The 16,547-nt window shown below is 38.4% G+C and overlaps 1 protein-coding gene across 2 annotated transcripts in view; it reads right to left on the reverse strand.

The window, feature by feature from the left end:
- The window catches only part of TAMM41 (TAM41 mitochondrial translocator assembly and maintenance homolog), a 38,459-nt gene that overhangs the window by 4,898 nt on the left and 17,014 nt on the right, over nucleotides 1–16,547 (reverse strand). Inside the window, exons 5-7 of one of the 2 annotated variants that reach the window (XM_007500242.3) lie at nucleotides 16,297–16,442; nucleotides 9,178–9,343; nucleotides 7,585–7,647 (exon numbers count right to left, since the gene is read on the reverse strand). In XM_007500242.3, the coding sequence (XP_007500304.1) occupies nucleotides 7,585–7,647; nucleotides 9,178–9,343; nucleotides 16,297–16,442 (375 nt within the window). Of the gene's footprint in view, nucleotides 1–7,584; nucleotides 7,648–9,177; nucleotides 9,344–14,143; nucleotides 14,240–16,296; nucleotides 16,443–16,547 lie in introns of those variants that run through there. The other variant, XM_056804669.1, reaches the window with a different exon arrangement.

Genomic DNA, 16,547 nt, shown 5'->3' on the forward strand with positions numbered 1-16,547 from the left:
GGGTTCATCAACTATGAGTACCTGGTAGTTCACAAAGATCAAGACAAAATCCCTCCAGTTAATAATGAAGTCAGATATGAAAGTCTTAGATTGAAAGAATATATTTTGTCATAACTTTAAGTACCAGATGTTTCTTCTAATTAAGCTCCTAACCAAAGTAGTTGTATCTACCAAGAAAATCTTTTCTAAGGAACAAGTAAAAACAAAGAAAAACTTGTTTAAATGGAAATTCCTCAAGAACCCAAAGACCCAGGCCCAAAGGACAAGCAAATCTTTGCATAGCCTTTACTTGTAACACCTGCCTGTTTTATGCTGGCTTCATGTGCACTGCTCAAAGTAAACATGAGAAATGGCTTCAGTCATATACAATCATCGGGTTTCAGCCAGCCCACTTGCCTATTTGCCTCTAGCACAAGTTGAGGTTAATGAGTGAGCCATTCTGTTGCCTTCAAAGCAGAGCAGGTAAACAGCAACTCAGGCATGCCAGAAACCTGCTCAGTACAAGCCTTAACACGCCTTAAACTAGGTAGTTTTTTTCTGGCCTAAAATAGTACCCAGGGACCTGGGCCCAAAGCTGCCCAGAAAAACAGATCAGCCACATTCTGAAGCTCATGTTTTCACTGAGGACTGGGCTGGGAAGAGGACAGAGGGTCGGTTGGCAAAAGCACAGACACATGCAGGGAGGCCACAGGGCCACCATCTAGTGGTGGGAGAGAGAAAAGATGCTTACACTGAGAGGCTAAAACCAAGCCAGCCATTTTCATCTAAAGAGGCTGGAGGTTATCAGAATCCTTTAATGTTTTGTCACCAAATACTGTAACAGTTACCATAAGACATTTTAGAAATCTCTATAATAGGGGTTTTGAACCTGGGATTCATAGCTTTGTTTAAAAAAAAAATAACTGCACTTAATTATAATTGGTTTCTTCTATAATTTTACATATTGTTTAAAAACATGATTCTCAGGAGGGGTCTTTTTAGGTTTTCCCAGATTGCCCAAGGAGTCTACAACACACAAAAAGTTACTAACTCCTGCTCTGTAGACATATTTTTAGGTTGGACAAAATCTTTTAAAACATTCAAAAGATTAAAAAAAAAAACATTCAGTTGTGAAACCACGCTGACCCTGGGAAGAAACCCCTAGCTCATGGCATTGCCATTACTAGAGCTAAATAGCAGACACTCATGGTAAACTCAATGAATGGAGATGAGGCACTTTGGCTTTTGACTATAATCAGTCCTCAATTAGTAACAGATATATGCCATGGCAAATCTAGCTTCCCTGACAGATGAAACAAATGATGGAAAGCCAGGAATGGGGTCTATCCCCAGGTCTGCTAGAAGTGACCCTAAGCAAGTCATTTAACTTCTTTGGGCCTCAGTTCTCTTAATGGTTGGATCAAATGATTTCTGAAGGTCTCACTTAGCTCAAAAACTCCATGACAACCTGTTTTCTTGCAATTCACTTTCCTTCAGCCATAGAAGGGATAAAATAGGAATGATAACACTTGCACTATATACCATTTCCCTCTCTGTCTAATGGAGAATGTGGGACGCCATTTCTATTTGGAGTGCATTTTTGAACTTATACTTGAATATGGTTGTATTTCAGATATCTTGGGAAAACACATTTCAGTTAAAATAATGGAAAAGCAGAGTGATGACTCGAGTCAGAAGAAACTAGAACACTGCCTGTCCAGTTCTGACAGACACCAAGTCCCATCTAAGGCTCTTTCCTCATTAAAGCTTAGACCAGATGGTCTCCGAGGTCCTTCATGTTTTAAAAGTTCATGTGCTTACAGTTTCTCCCATCCTCCACTACTTTTCTATTCTGTGCTAGGGAAGGATTCTATCATCTCTCAAAATGAAGGAAGCACAAACTAAAATTTAGCTTTCCTCTCCCTTGCTAGTTATTTGGCTCACTTACCTCTTCCCTAAGGAAAGAGAAAGCGATTAAGGGAAGCCTGAATATGGGTAGAAAACAAACCTTTTTCAATTCTTGCTGATCTATCTTTACTACTTATTAGTGGTGAGACCTTGGGCAAGTCCTTTCACCTCTTTCAGTTTTAGAGAAAAATGAAAGGAAAATGATTTTACAGATTAAGATCTATTATAAGGAGTATGAATTAAGGTTCCTTCTAGCTCTAGAATCTGATGCCAAAGATGGAAACTCCAGAAAGTAAAAACAAGGGCTAAAAATGTTCACAAAGGAAAAGGAAACAAAGTAATAGATATTATATGGTTTCTGAACCCATTTATCAAGTGAAAAGACCTGCTGTGAGAAAATCAATCAGCTGGATGGATAATCTGAGTTTTCACTTTGTGAGTGGGAAGGTTCCCTGCAAAAGAAGTAGCCAGCTAAGTCAGGAGATGAGTCAAGCAGGGAAGGCATACATAAACCACCAATTCAATAACTGGTATAGTCAAGGAAGCCTTTAGATCTCTATGAAAGTGCTTAACAATACCATTTGGACGTGTAAAGATGGATATTTCAAGAGTCAAGAGGACTAGGTAAATTTCAAATAATATGTCAAGGCAATGCTTGTCCAATATCCACCCAAAAATCTGAGCTGGCAGAAAGACACAATTAATCTAAAATAACTTCAGGATTAAATAAAGGAAATAAATGTGGGGAAGCTATGTTTAGATACTTTTCCTATTTCCTATAATTCTATTGCAAGTTGGTTCAGTGAAAATGTCAGGCCACTTAATACTGTATCCCTGACATGTTAACAATGCTACCTCTCCACAGAGAGGATGAGGTCACCGGCTCCATTCCCCAAGAGCCAGGCTTGGCACTTTCTGATCTTGCCTGCCATCAAGACCCAAGGAGCCTGGGTTTCTGTCAGGTGCACACCGATTGCTGCCCTCTGCTGGCACAGAGAACCCTGCTCTGAAATGAGTTCAAGGGCTCCTTTCAGGTTGGCAGAATCCATGATGGTCCTCAACTTTAACTAGGTTAAGTGTAAAAACCATTAACTTTTAAACCTTAACCAAATGGTCTACATTAAAGGAATTGAAATAATGACTGATATGAACTTTTGCAATGGTGATGACAAAAATTAACTCCCCCTCCCTCCCAAGGATAAACCAGTAGAAAGATTAAGGATTACTTATTACTTGCCTTTAGGAGGGTTGCTCCTGAGCATTTTATGCTAAATTAGCCATAAGCAAATCTGACTTGGAGTTGAGTAGCTCTGACAAAATTCAGGTGGGCAACATAGTAGTTTAAAAGTCTAGGGGTAAGGTGATACTATGGAAAGAGCCCTCCAGTCACAGGATGTAGGCTTAAATTCCCCTTTTGCTGCTTACTACCTAGGAGACCTTGGACAAATTAGTGAATGCCTCAGTTCTTTATCTGTAAAATTGGAGGAGTCAGCTAGCTGAGTAACAGAATGGCTGTACTTGGGAATGGGATGCATAAATCAACGATCATTTTCTATGTCTTCTTCCTTTCAAGGCTAAAATCTACATTAAGGTGCCTCCTCTTACAAAAAATCACCAATCTGGAGCCTGACCTCATTATTCAACTGAAACTGACCTCAACAATAGCATAGTATTTACTAAATTTTCAGATGCAACCAGGTGGCACAATGGATAGAGTGCTGGACCTGGAGTCAGGAAGACATTCATCTTTCTGAGTTCAAATTTAGGTGACAATGGGCAAGTATCATAACCCTGTTTGCCTCAGTTTCCTTGTCTGTAAAATAATCTGGAGAAGAAAATGGCAAACCACTCCAGGATCTCTGGCAAGAAAACCCTAAACGGGGTCGTGAGGAGTGTTTGTGATTGAACACATACCACCACTTGATCTTTTTTTTAAACCCTTACCATTTATCTTAGAGTCAATACAATACAGTTGCAAGGCAGAAGAGCAGTAAGTCATACAGCTAGGAAGTGTATGAGGTCACATTTGAACCCAGGACCTCCCATCTCTTGGCCTAACTCTCCATCTACTGAACTGTGCTAAGTACCCCAACAATACTCAGTCTTTATCCTTCTTGACTTCTCTGCAGATTTGATACTGGTTGTCATCTTATATTCTCTGGGTTCTCAAACACTGTTCTCTCTTAGTTCTCCTCCTTCTGTCTCTTTTGCTAGTTCTTTATCTAGGAAAGGCCTGCTAGCTAACTTGGGGGTTTCCCCAAGGCTATTCTGGGCCCCTCTTTTTTCTCACTCTATAACATCTTGCTTTAGTGATTTCATAAGCCCCCACAGATTTAATTATCTCTCTCTATGCTGATTCCCAGATCTATGTAATTATCCCTAGTTTCTTTCCTGGGTTCCAGTCTCCAATCAGTAACTTCCTACTGGATATCTTGAACTTTATGTCCTATTGACACTAAACTTATCATGTCAAAATGGTCTTCATAATCTTTCTTCTCAAACTCTTCCCTTTTCCAAACTTCCTATTAGGGTTGAGAGCACCACCTTCTTAAGGCATTTGGTTTAACAATCTTGGGATCATCCTAAATCTACCTATATATATCTTAATAAAATTGAGGTAATAAAAGCTCACATGTAATTTTATGGGATATCCATCACATTCTCAGCATTTGAGACAAAAACATCTATCTTGAATTTTTTAGAATTTTGCCTTTTCTTTATTGGGAAGTTGGTGGGAGAGACTCGGTGGACTATTTTTGAAAAAAATTTTTTAGATGTTTTAGAGGTGCAGAGATGCTGCTGGTAGACTGATAATGTGGATGAGGTGGCTACAACTATAGGAATTATAGTTCTAGATGTTCCAGGATGGAACATGTTTAATTTCATGAAAAGAATGTTTATTTAGCCATCATCACACCATGTGGCCTAAATTGTGTTTCAGAAAATATAATCAACAAATTATAAAATATCACTTTAAAAACAGCTTTTTTCACCTTAAGGCAGATTAGGAAGCATGCTGTAGACAGTGTAAAGTGTAAAGTGTAAAGAACACTAGATTGGAAACTAGATTTGGATTCAAGTGCTGGCTGTGCTCAGTGTGACTGGGCAAGTCCCTTCTTAACCTTTCTATGCTTCCATCTTCTTTAGTTATAAAAGGATGAAGCTGTTATAAAAGTTATAAAAGGAGTCGAAGACTGAGCTTGGAGCCCAGCCTTCACAATCTTCAGCTCTGGTCTCTTGGCCATGGCAGATGGGAGCAGAAGCCTCATCTAGTGCTGTCTGCTTCTATTTCTGTTCAACAAGTCCAAATGAGCGGGTGCCTACTTTTTAGGTTAGGCATGAAAGGAAAGATGGAGTGTAGAATAAAACTTCTCATAGAACTGTTATTCTAGTGTATGGAACACTGAAATGAAGGCAAAAAATCAAGTGCTTTGGGTGTGGTGTGAAGGGAGAGAAAGCTAATGTTAACAGGAAGGTTAAGAAGAGACTTCATAGAAGAGACACCACTAGAGTGGGCTTTAGGATGGGCAGGCATCCAACAGATAAAGCAATGGAGGGATGACATTGAGGACCATGGGAGAGAGCAGAGGAAGTACAGAAGTGTCAGCTCATAGACAAGAGTCTACTGGGGAAATATTTTTTTGTATCACAGACCCCCCTGACAGTCTGATACAGTCAATGGACTTCTCAAAATGTTTTTAAATGCACAAGTTGGGATTACAAAGGAAATAATTTCTACTGGAATACAGTTATCAAAATAGGGGAAAAAAACCAACCCTCTCCTCAAAAACATGCTGATGGATCCCTGGTTGGGAATCCTTGGGCTCAAGTATAAGCACACATGGCAGGAAATAGGAGGAAATAATGCCAAGAAAGACTATGGTGCCCAATGTTCCAAAGCCTTCAAGGCCAGGCAAAGAAGTTAACTTGATTTGGCTGGCAATATGAAATTACTGAAGATTTCAGACATGGCTGAATCTATGCAGAAGAAAACTACATATGAAAGATGGAGGGGATAATGGGAGAATAAAGCCTAGAAGACTTACAACTCAACTGTACTCTTGGGGGAAAAGGAAGAGTTTAGCGCCTGTAAAAATGGATCAAAATGAATGAATTTTAGAATAATACTTTCCAATGTTGTTGGTTATTCCCCTTATGAGTAAAAAAAATGTTTGACCATGAGCTTCTTTATAGATATACTTATATATTGTTTACAAATTCTAGAAATGTAATACTGTATTAACAATTTTGATTGTATATATTATACAACTTGCACAATAACTAGAAATTAAGACCATCAATTTGGCAGGTGGGAGGAGCAGAAGTGTCAAATTCACAGTCTGAAATGTGGCCCACAACACTTCCAAATGGCCCAAACCAGGTTACAATTGGGAAATATTGAACAAAATAAATAAAACTACGGCAATGCATAGAAAATATTACAATTTGGACTCAGATGATATGCAGCCTATAGGAATCCTTGTATGGTTTAGTGATTCCCATTTCTATTTGAGTTGGATACCACTGTGCAGAAAGGTTGGATTGAAGAGGGGATCAGAAACAGAAGCAATCAGGAGACTGGAACTAGCTAAAGCAACAGGTAAAGAGGGAATGAGAAAGGTGGTGGCTATCTGGGCAGAGAGAAGGCATTGGACACAAGAAGAGTGGCAGGGAAACAAAAGCTGGTAGATGACTGGGCATACAAGTTGGGAGCCTGAGGGACTGAAAGATGACAACCTTGTCTTCTCACTTCAAACAGCCAAGTATGGGACAGGGGTACACTTCGGGGAGAAGACTATGGGATGGAACATGTTCACTCCACATGGCTTCATCATTCCTGTTGATGATGAAGCTGGAGGGAGCTCAGTCGTAGTCCCTGCCTGGGCACACAAACTGCCCCGTGAAGGGTTGGGATGTGGCAGGCCAGGAGGTGGCTGTGGGGATGCTAGGGCAGTGTGGCTCCTGTGGGTGTCCAGGTTAAATCATTAGGTTTTTTTACTCTCCTGAGGGGCCAAGGGTTGGTGTAGCTAGGGGAGGCCAATGCTGGGGGAATGTGAAGCAGTAACGAGTAAGGGGAATGGAATCCTTATGCTGGAGGCAAGTGTGTGACTGGGAGGTGGGGAGAGACCCATTTTCCTAACACATCAGTCTAATCAGGTCACCTCCCTATTCAAATCAACTCTAGTGTTTTCCCCTTTAATGCTAGGGCCTTCTCTCTGTTGCTGATCTCCAATTCCACCCCCCCCCCCCCCAACACACACACACACACTTAGGACAGTACCTGGCATAGAACAGGCACTTAACAAATGCTCATTAACTTCCCACCTTCTAACCAGTTGATTATATACTTCACTTTCTGGGGCTCTCATGGAAGAGAGATTTGGAGACCAATATTTGAAAAAGTTGGGTAGAACTTGTAATGTGTAGGCCAGGACCTCAAGTGTAATGTCTCTAATCTCTAACTCTCATTGTCCGATTCCTCAGACTACCAGATTAGAGTCACAGTAGACTGTAATTTCTCAAAGATGACTTCTGCCTTTGGGTCCTCCCCAATTATGCCACCTGGAGCAAGGCATGCCCAAAGAGGCATTTAAGAAAGGCCTGAGAAACGAATGGTGATCAGAATTTGCCCAGTGAGAATGCTGACCCTGAAACCAAGGGTGAAAGCAGAGCTGGGATTTCGAAGTTCTTTCTTACCAGCTGTTAGGAGCCCTTTGGTGCTCTGCATTACGCTAGAAGGTCTCACAATGCCTGAAAGTCCTGTAAGGGGGAAGAATATCAAATACAGACGTTAGTCATTTCAAAAGTTTTAAGACTGAATGGAAGATAGTGTGTTTTTCCACAGGTCCAATAAAATGAGCAAAAGTGATTTCTGTTTCAATGTCACATAGATTTGACATCTCTTAAAGGCTACACATTCAATTACCTTTATCAAATATGTTAAATGCTTTAAGTGCTAGATGCCCAATAACCAACAGCTCCTACCTCAAAACAACAACAAAAACTCCATAAACACAAATGGCCCAGTCCTGAATGTAAAACGGTATTTTCAGCTTTTATTTCACTTGAATAGACAATGGGTATTTAACATCAAAAGAGACAAAAACCTGATCAAAAAAATAATTTGTCCACTGATTTTTAATAATGCTTCAAAAGATGAGTCGGTTCTCATTTATCTGAGTATATGCTGTGATATTTGGGCAGTATTTATTGAAGTAACACTCATTTGTGTTACAACTTATATGGGATAATGGCAATAATATTTACACCATCTCAAGGAGCTCAATAACTACTGAATGAATGAAAATACAACATATCTGTTGAAAGAGGATGTATTTTCAGTTTCATGTTAAGACTGTGAGGAGGAAACATGTTTCTAATGTTCTATTTTATATTGAACAGTGAAAAAGCTTAAGCTTTTTAAGCTAATATGAGGCATTAGCTATATAGCCTATGAAGTTTGTTTTTTTTTAAGGTCTTATCTTCCATCTTATATTTAACACTGGGTATTAGTAGTTGTGAGGCAAAAAAGAGTGGTAAAGCCTAGGGTAAAGTGACTTGCCCAGGGTCACACAGCTAGGAAGTGGCTGAGGCTAGATTTGAACCAGAGATGACCTGTCTCTGGGCCTGGCTCTCAATCCACTAAGCCATCTAATTGCCTCCACTTTTGAAGTATTTTCAAGGCTGTAGAAAGACCTGTATTCAAACCCTGCCTCAAACACTTATTAGCTACATAACCTTGGGCAATCACCAAGCCTCTCTCAGTTTCAATTTCCTCATTTGTAAAATGGAAATAGTTTCTTGCTTCCAGGGTTGTGATATGACTCAAATGAGACAACACCTGTAATGGGCTTTGTAAGCTTTAAAGTACTTTATAAATCTTAGCTATTATTGTTAGAACATTCAGCTTGCTGAATAAAGTTATGTATCTAATATTATAAAAAGGTCTCCAGCCATATGCTAGCCCAAATTACTACACCTGGAATATTTGAGTACTGTTTTTATTTTAAACAATGAATCACAAGACATAATTATCTCCCTCCAGTTCTCTGTAGAAGTGGGGGACCCTGAATGTGGAATATTACATATCTTTCCAAAAAGGGGGGGAAGGGCAATATAAATGTGCATTTGTAAGAAGAACCTTGAATTAATGATTCCTTCCTTCCTTTCTAGAGATAATATGTAAAGGATACTCCCTGTCTGGATGGTCAAGTAAAAACAGGATCCCTAAGCTATCTTCTCTTCTCCAGGGCCAACAGTTCCTTGAAGAAAACAAATTAAAAAACCTACCTTGCCGTACCACATTCCCACAATCAGGATCATGAGCCACTTGTAATAAAGTTTCTTCTACATCTCTGTTTTTCCCTGGAGTGCCCATAAGATAACTTATTTCTTGCTGTAGGGTTTTTGGCAAAGTCATTAGCTGAGTGAATTGACCTTCTGGGCTTTTATCTATCTGAGTAATAATAAAAGTGAAAAAGTCAATCAGGGAAGTGCTCTGAAGACAATTAACCAAAGCTAGAAAAGCTTTTCTGTTAAACATATACCCATCCCTCAAAAAAAGCTAAGCAGCTCCTTCCTGTCTTTTTTAGGCTAACTATGGAAATATAAAGGATTATATGAACCTTCCATATTGTTTCATCTCTGTAGTGGAAAAAAAAAGACCTTTCAAAGCCCAGGTTTTTGTTTTGTTTTGTTTTGTTTTTTGAGGTTTAAGGTTAGGACAATTGGCATCATAGTTTACTAAGCATCTAAAAACTTGTGCTGATTATTATTTTCTTCCAAGAGATAGCAGATTAGGGGCATCTGCCCAGCTGAAATCTCAACATTCTCCTCCTATTTTAAAATAATACCTCAAGTCAAATTTTGGAGTGGCAAAGCCACAAAAATTGGGGTGAGACATTTTTCCAGCCTGAGAATTCTTAAGAGGTAGGTAGGAGAAATCTGTGACACTGGAAGAGAGGTCTGTTTGGAGCCTACACATGTGGTGGCAGAAATAATAGCTGCTGTAGCAGCTGCTTTGGGAGCTCTCAAGTCCTGAAATGGGGTCAGACAACTGCTCAGAAAGATATTACAGGGGATCCTTTGCTGGCACTGGGTATAGCTGGCCCTGAATGGCAACTCATATGTAGCTTTGGTTTGCAGTTCCAAGGTACAGAAGCACTGTTGGTCAGTCACAAGGGAGCATGGGTCCTGCTCACAGTTCCAAATAAAAGAGGAATGCTAGTGTGTGCAGTTGTAGGGGATGAAGGGCTCTTTCTTGGTAAAGAGCAGAACACAGACTAGGACAGCAGTGACCACACCTTTCCCAGGAACACAAAAAACTTGCAGACCCCCAGAATTAGCTGTGAAAACAGCAGCATGAATAAGTCTGTGTCAAGGAAGTTCATTCCCTCTCCCTCCTGAGTAACTTGACCTGTTTGTCAAACATTCTGGACATAACACAGTTGTGTCAGGTTTTGTATCCCTCTACATGCTGTATGTCAATAAAAGTCAAGGCTTTGGGGCTTGGGGTGGGGGTGGGGGGGGAGAACTGAGAAGAGAACGAAGAAGGAAGGAGTCAGGAACAGGGCAGGCCAGTGAAGGGAGGGAGGAAGAGACATGCAGGCTAGGGACCAGGTGGTCAGGTTACTTAGAGGAATGATTGTATACCCTTTCTATAAAATATATATCTGGGTAGAAATATAATTTCAATTCTTAAAAGCCTGAATTTTGTAGTCCCTCTCCAAAGTTAAGAAATAAGTTGAAAATTTGAGCAAACAACAAAAAAGGAATATGACCATAAAAGGCTATGATGGCACGGAAGAACAAAACATAAATTCAGAAAAACACAACAATGTGAAACCAGCTACAAAAAAGTGTCAAAGAAAAATCCTAACTGGATCCAAACATAATGAGAATTCCTAAAGGAGTTAAGAAAGAGATAAGTGGTAGGCAAAAAATTGGGAAAAGAAATGAGTGATGCAAGAAAATCAGTAAAGGAGAATTAGCAGCTTGGTAAAAGAACAACAAAAAAATACTCAATCATTATTGCTTTAGAGAAATGCAAATAAGAGCAACTCTGAGATATGACCTCTATCACAGTGGTTAACATGACAGAAAGGAAAATGATAAATATTGGAGGTGATGTAGAAAGATTGAGATGATAATGCACTATTGGTGGAGTAGTGAATAGGTCCAATTATTCTAGAAAACAATTTGAAACTATGCCCAAAGGGCTATAAAACTGGATACCCTTTGATCCAACAAGATTGCTATTAAGTCTTTATCCCAAAGAGATCAACAAAAAAGGAAAAAGGCCTACATGTACAAAATTATTTATAGCAGTTCTCTTCGTATTGATAAAGAATTGGAAATTGAAGGGATGTTTGTCATTTTGGGAAATGGCTGTAGTGTATGATGGTGATGGAATACTATTGTGCTGAAAGAAATGATTAGGGGATTGGTTTCAGAAAAACCTGGTAAGTCTATACATGAACTGATGCAAAGTGAAGTGAGAACCAGGAAATCATTGTGTATAGTAACAGCTACGTTGTAATGATAATCACTTGTCAAATATTTGGCTACTTTGATCAATACAATGAATCAAAGGACTCAAGATGAAAAAATGATATCTACCTCCAGAGAGAAAACTGACAAACTTTCAATGCAAACTGAAGTACACTTTTCTCACTTTATTTTTCTTGCCCTTTTTTTTGAAATATGGTCAATATGGAAATATATTTTGCATGATTTTTATGTGTATAATATATATATAATATATATATATATATTTTTTGCCTTCTCAGTGGGTAAAGAAAGGGATGAGAGGGAAGGAGAGAATTTGGAACTCTATTTAAAAAGAAAAGAATGCTATAAATAATACATTTTAAAAATACATTGTATTTCAGAGACTATGAAAGCTTTTATGCTTTACTTAAAACTATACTAAGACTCTTTAAGATAGTAGAACTATCTCATTTGCAGATGTCCCATAAAAAAGGATTAAGCACCAACAAAACAGGAAGTCTGGACTTTCCATCTGAATTTATGTTCTGGAAGCCAAAGATTTGGCTTCCCCTTTCAACTTGAACTAAAAAGATACTTAGATGAAGAAAAACATAGAAATATAAAAGCTTTTATAAAAACATGCAATGTGTTTCAGTAGGCTTCCTCAGGGAACCTGAAAACCACACACCTTATTCAGCCTCATTGCTCAGCATGCTGCCACAGTTAATGACATTACGATGAAGAGTTTGTGAGCTCCTGTGGGCAGAAAGCATGACCTGCACTTCTCCAGTAACTGCCACCAATGCCTTATACAATGCTCTGTACATCAGGGGTTCCTTATGCTTTTATGAGTAGTATTTTTTATTTCCTTGAAGTCTTGAGATCAATGGGAAGAGGGCAAAAGGAATTTTGTTAGAAGGAAAATACTAAAGAGTTAAAGTCCCTGAATAGATGCTGGGTAAGAGGCCCTGAGGCTCACTGTTCCCCCTACCCTACAACATATGGCAGGAGCAGTGAGTTCTGAGATCCCACAAGGCAGGATTTGGAGATATGCTGGCTGGGGACCTGAATTGTCAACAGTGGGAGGTCAATGAATGCCCTTGCCCAAAATGCAAATGAGTTAGCAGAAAGATTCCCTGAGTTCTGGTGTGGTTAGAAAATATACATTAATAATCTCTTACAAATGACCACAGATTAAGAGGCAAAGAAGCCTCAGAGATTCCAAGTATAATCTGAAGCCCTGTCCAAGGTCACAAAGGTACCAAAAGAAGAGGTATGATGTATACCAAAATCCTCTGATAAATTAGCACTCAGATAAAAATCTCTGATATCATCAATGGAGATTGCAACTTCAGGCCTGCCCATTCTACCCAGGTCCTTCCATAAGTGTGCCATGGGGTTCCAACCTACATGTTCAATGAAGGTACCCAGTGCCAGAAATCCTAGTATAAATGGAACATAATCTAAACTTTGCTTCCAGTTTTCACAAACTTACTATATTGTCAGGCTGTTGTAAAGACTAGAAATTCCTTGCACAGAGGGACAATAACTTGTTATCAGAACACCACAGCACTAAGAATAACTTTGTCATATAATTAGGAGGTGTTTAATATTTGTTGAATGAATAACCACAATGAGATGTTTGAAGAGAAACATGATTTGAAGAATGAGTTCAATAGTTATAATTTTAAAAATTATTTTTCCTGAAATTTTTATTTAACTGATTAAACCAGAGTAACAGAGATCATCAGAGAAATGTTTGACCAAAAAGACAAGTTAGTCATCATACAATAAAATGAAGGACAACTTCTGGGCAGCCCGTGTATACCAATGACATTTTGTAGTATCAAGAAAAATTGACAGGCCTAGAAAAAACTAGAAACAACCCATATATCTAATGACTGTGGAATAGTTAAATAAATTATGATATAGTAATCGAGTGGAGTACTACTGTGATGCAAAAAAAAGGAGCAAATAGGAAGACTACAAAGAGCTATGGGAAAACCTATAAAAAAAGAATGTATAGAAAATTCAGCAGAACATCACCATATACAATTTAACTACAAGTAAATAACTTTTATAAACACCATAAAAGCAATGGAAATTTATGAGTACATAGAAGGATTTTTTAAGGGGTAATAGAACACATGTATTGTTATGATTACTCTGTTGATATTCATAATACTTTATAGTTTGAAAATTAAAATATGAATAATTCAAATTTTAGGATCTTATTTAGAGACTTATTCCACATGTGGTTTAATGATTCTTCAATACAGAAAATGCTAAATTTATAATTTGAGAATATCAATCCAGATTAAAATCATCTCAAATTAGCTATCTTTAAAATATTTTTATTAAATCTTGCTTAGATGAGTTTAAATAGGAACCATTCAAATGAAGAAATCTAAGCACTGAAAAATTCTTCATTTTATCTCACTGTGCATTTCCTCAGTAGAGAATAATCTAGCAAACAAGTTTGAGGGGAGTAAGCTGGTTAAGTTTTGGTACTACTTGGTAAGGTAATTTCTTACTGTGGGCTGTGGTTTTGCTAGCTGAAGGGCTTGGACTATATGATCTTTAAGGTTCCTTCTGGTTCAAACACTCCGTGTCTATCAGTATACATAAACACACATTCCCATCATTGACCTAAGTGAAATGAAAGTACTCCTGAAAAGAATCCGTATAGAACCAACATCATGACTACTAAATGCTACAATACTTCAGGGACCTGGGATTTCATGGGGGTGGATATCTCCATCCATACCTTAGTAGATGGTCTTCATGGGAAGCTGTGGCCAAAAAAGTCATCACCCTACAGCCCTCCAGGTGATGAGCCTCTTTGAGCTAAACTAGGCTGGTCCTAGGACAAGAGATATACAGTCTATCATCAGGCCTATATCTGAAGCCTTTCTGGTTTGGTATTCTTGCCAGGGCCCTGTGCTCAGTGGACATTCTCCAAGAACCCAGAGTCACCTACACATTATGAGACAGGACTTTTTTTTTTTTAACCCTTACCTTCTCTCTTGGAATCAATACTGTGTAGTGGTTCCAAGGCAGAAGAGTGGTAAGGGCTAGGCAATGGGGGTCAAGTGACTTGCCCAGGGTCACACAGCTGGGAAGTGTCTGAGGCCAGATATGAACCCAGGACCTCCCATCTCTAGGCCTGGTTCTCCATCCACTGAGCTACCCAGCTGCCCCTGAGACGGGACTTTTTTAGCAGAAAGATAGTTAAATAAAACTTATTATAAAAGCACCATTGAACTACTGAAGATTAGGGTTAGCAGAGGTTCTCTGGTCAGTTGGTCAGAAGCCTCATTTGATGAGAAGGCTAATAGGATCCAGAAAGATTAAATTATTTGTACAAGGTCACATGACAAGTTAAGAGAAAAGCTGGGATTAGTGTCCAGACCTCCTGATCTCCAGAGCTCACATGTGCTTTATCCTCAATGTCTTCAATAACATTAATTTGAGATCAGTTTTACTCAGTGAGAGAGAGTAGAGATATTTCATGAACCAAGATAGTTGGCTCATGGAGTCTGAGGGTTTGCCCTTTACTTGGACCTAATATATTGATTTTCATTCAGAATCTTCCTCTTTGGTACATCTGTGATCTCATTGGCATGAGTAGTATTCCTTCTACCAGTATATATAGCAACCTAGTCACATCTTTTCATCTTATAACATAAATAATTGATAGAAAGTAACTAATATCACTTTTCTTTTGAAGAAGACAGTGTATTACAGGTCATCTACCAATAATGTTTCAGGATCATTACATTTTGCCTTCAAGAATTCAGAGTTTTGTCTGTAAATGCTTTTGTAACCTAGAAACATGAAGGTATTTAAAAAAAATTTGGTGGTGTAACACACTTCACATCCTGGTCATAATAGCAAACCCAAGATAGATATAATAATAGCTAGCATTTCTATGGCACTTTAAAGTTACTATTTGTGGTTAATAATTTCACTGCCATAGGCTTGTTTACTAGTTCTCTGGCTATCCTATTTAAAGTCCTAAGTTTTACTGCATTATCCATGAATTGTACTGTCACAATAACATCTGTGAATATAAGTGGATACTGCTTAATTTGTTGAGAAAGTTGAATCATCAAATAACTGAGTCATTTGTTAATGGACATATTTAAAAGCTGATTTTCAGCTAACAGAAACCAACTTTTTAGCTGTGTGTAATTTCCAAGCATTCCCTACACCGTCTACATGGACATGGAAAGTAGAGCAGGTAGACTTGTATATGCTCATTTGTCATTACATTACTACTGCCTTTAAAGAAGTCTTTCATTTATCCAAGAAAGGTCTGAGAAATACTGGTCTAATCCAATTTCAAAATACAATGGAGGAATTCTTTTTTATAGTATTCCTGATGGATGGCCATAAATCTTTTGAACACCTCTAATGACACGGAGTTCTCTAGCTAAAAAAAATGTTTCTAAAAAATACATTTAATTATTCTACTACAATATACACCAGGGCAAGGATTATCCATACCAATGAGGTCACAGATCCATTTTGAGTATGCTATCACATGATGAAAAATTTTTTCCACCTCCAGAGAGAGAACTGATAAACTCTGAATGTAGCCTGAAGTATATACTTTTTTTACCTATTGTTTCCTGCCTTTGTCTTTTCAATATGGCTAATACAATAATATGTTTTGCATGATTTACATGTATTATGGATATCATACTGCTTGCCTTCTCAAACTCTGCCAAGTCCTACCGTGCTGAAAAGGCTCATCAACAGGTCGGGTAAAGGCGATACATTTTTGGGCCCCAGTAAATCCTAACGGCCATCTAACATATCAGGGAGAGGCTGTGATCTGCATGGGTGGAAGGAACATCCAGAACAATAAAGATGTCAATACTGAAGTACTGAAACACAAGAATATACATACATTACCTCAAGTCGGCCTTGATTTTCTTTGTACACTACTTGGGGGTCTTTACGTAGTATGGAACAATATAGTTCACGAAAGTGAGGTATGTTGGGCTTCACAATGTTTACCACCTTTTTTTTCTCCTCTCCCATCAGCATCCGAAAGTCACCTAGTCATAAGGGAAAAACTTATTCAAAATTATTTAATTAATTAATTTAATTAATTTCGGATATTTCCCCACGGTTACATGATTCATGTTCTTTGTCTTCCCTCC

The sequence above is a fragment of the Monodelphis domestica genome, chromosome 7, assembly GCF_027887165.1.
Source record: "Monodelphis domestica isolate mMonDom1 chromosome 7, mMonDom1.pri, whole genome shotgun sequence".
In the NCBI taxonomy this organism is placed as follows: Eukaryota; Metazoa; Chordata; class Mammalia; order Didelphimorphia; family Didelphidae; genus Monodelphis; species Monodelphis domestica.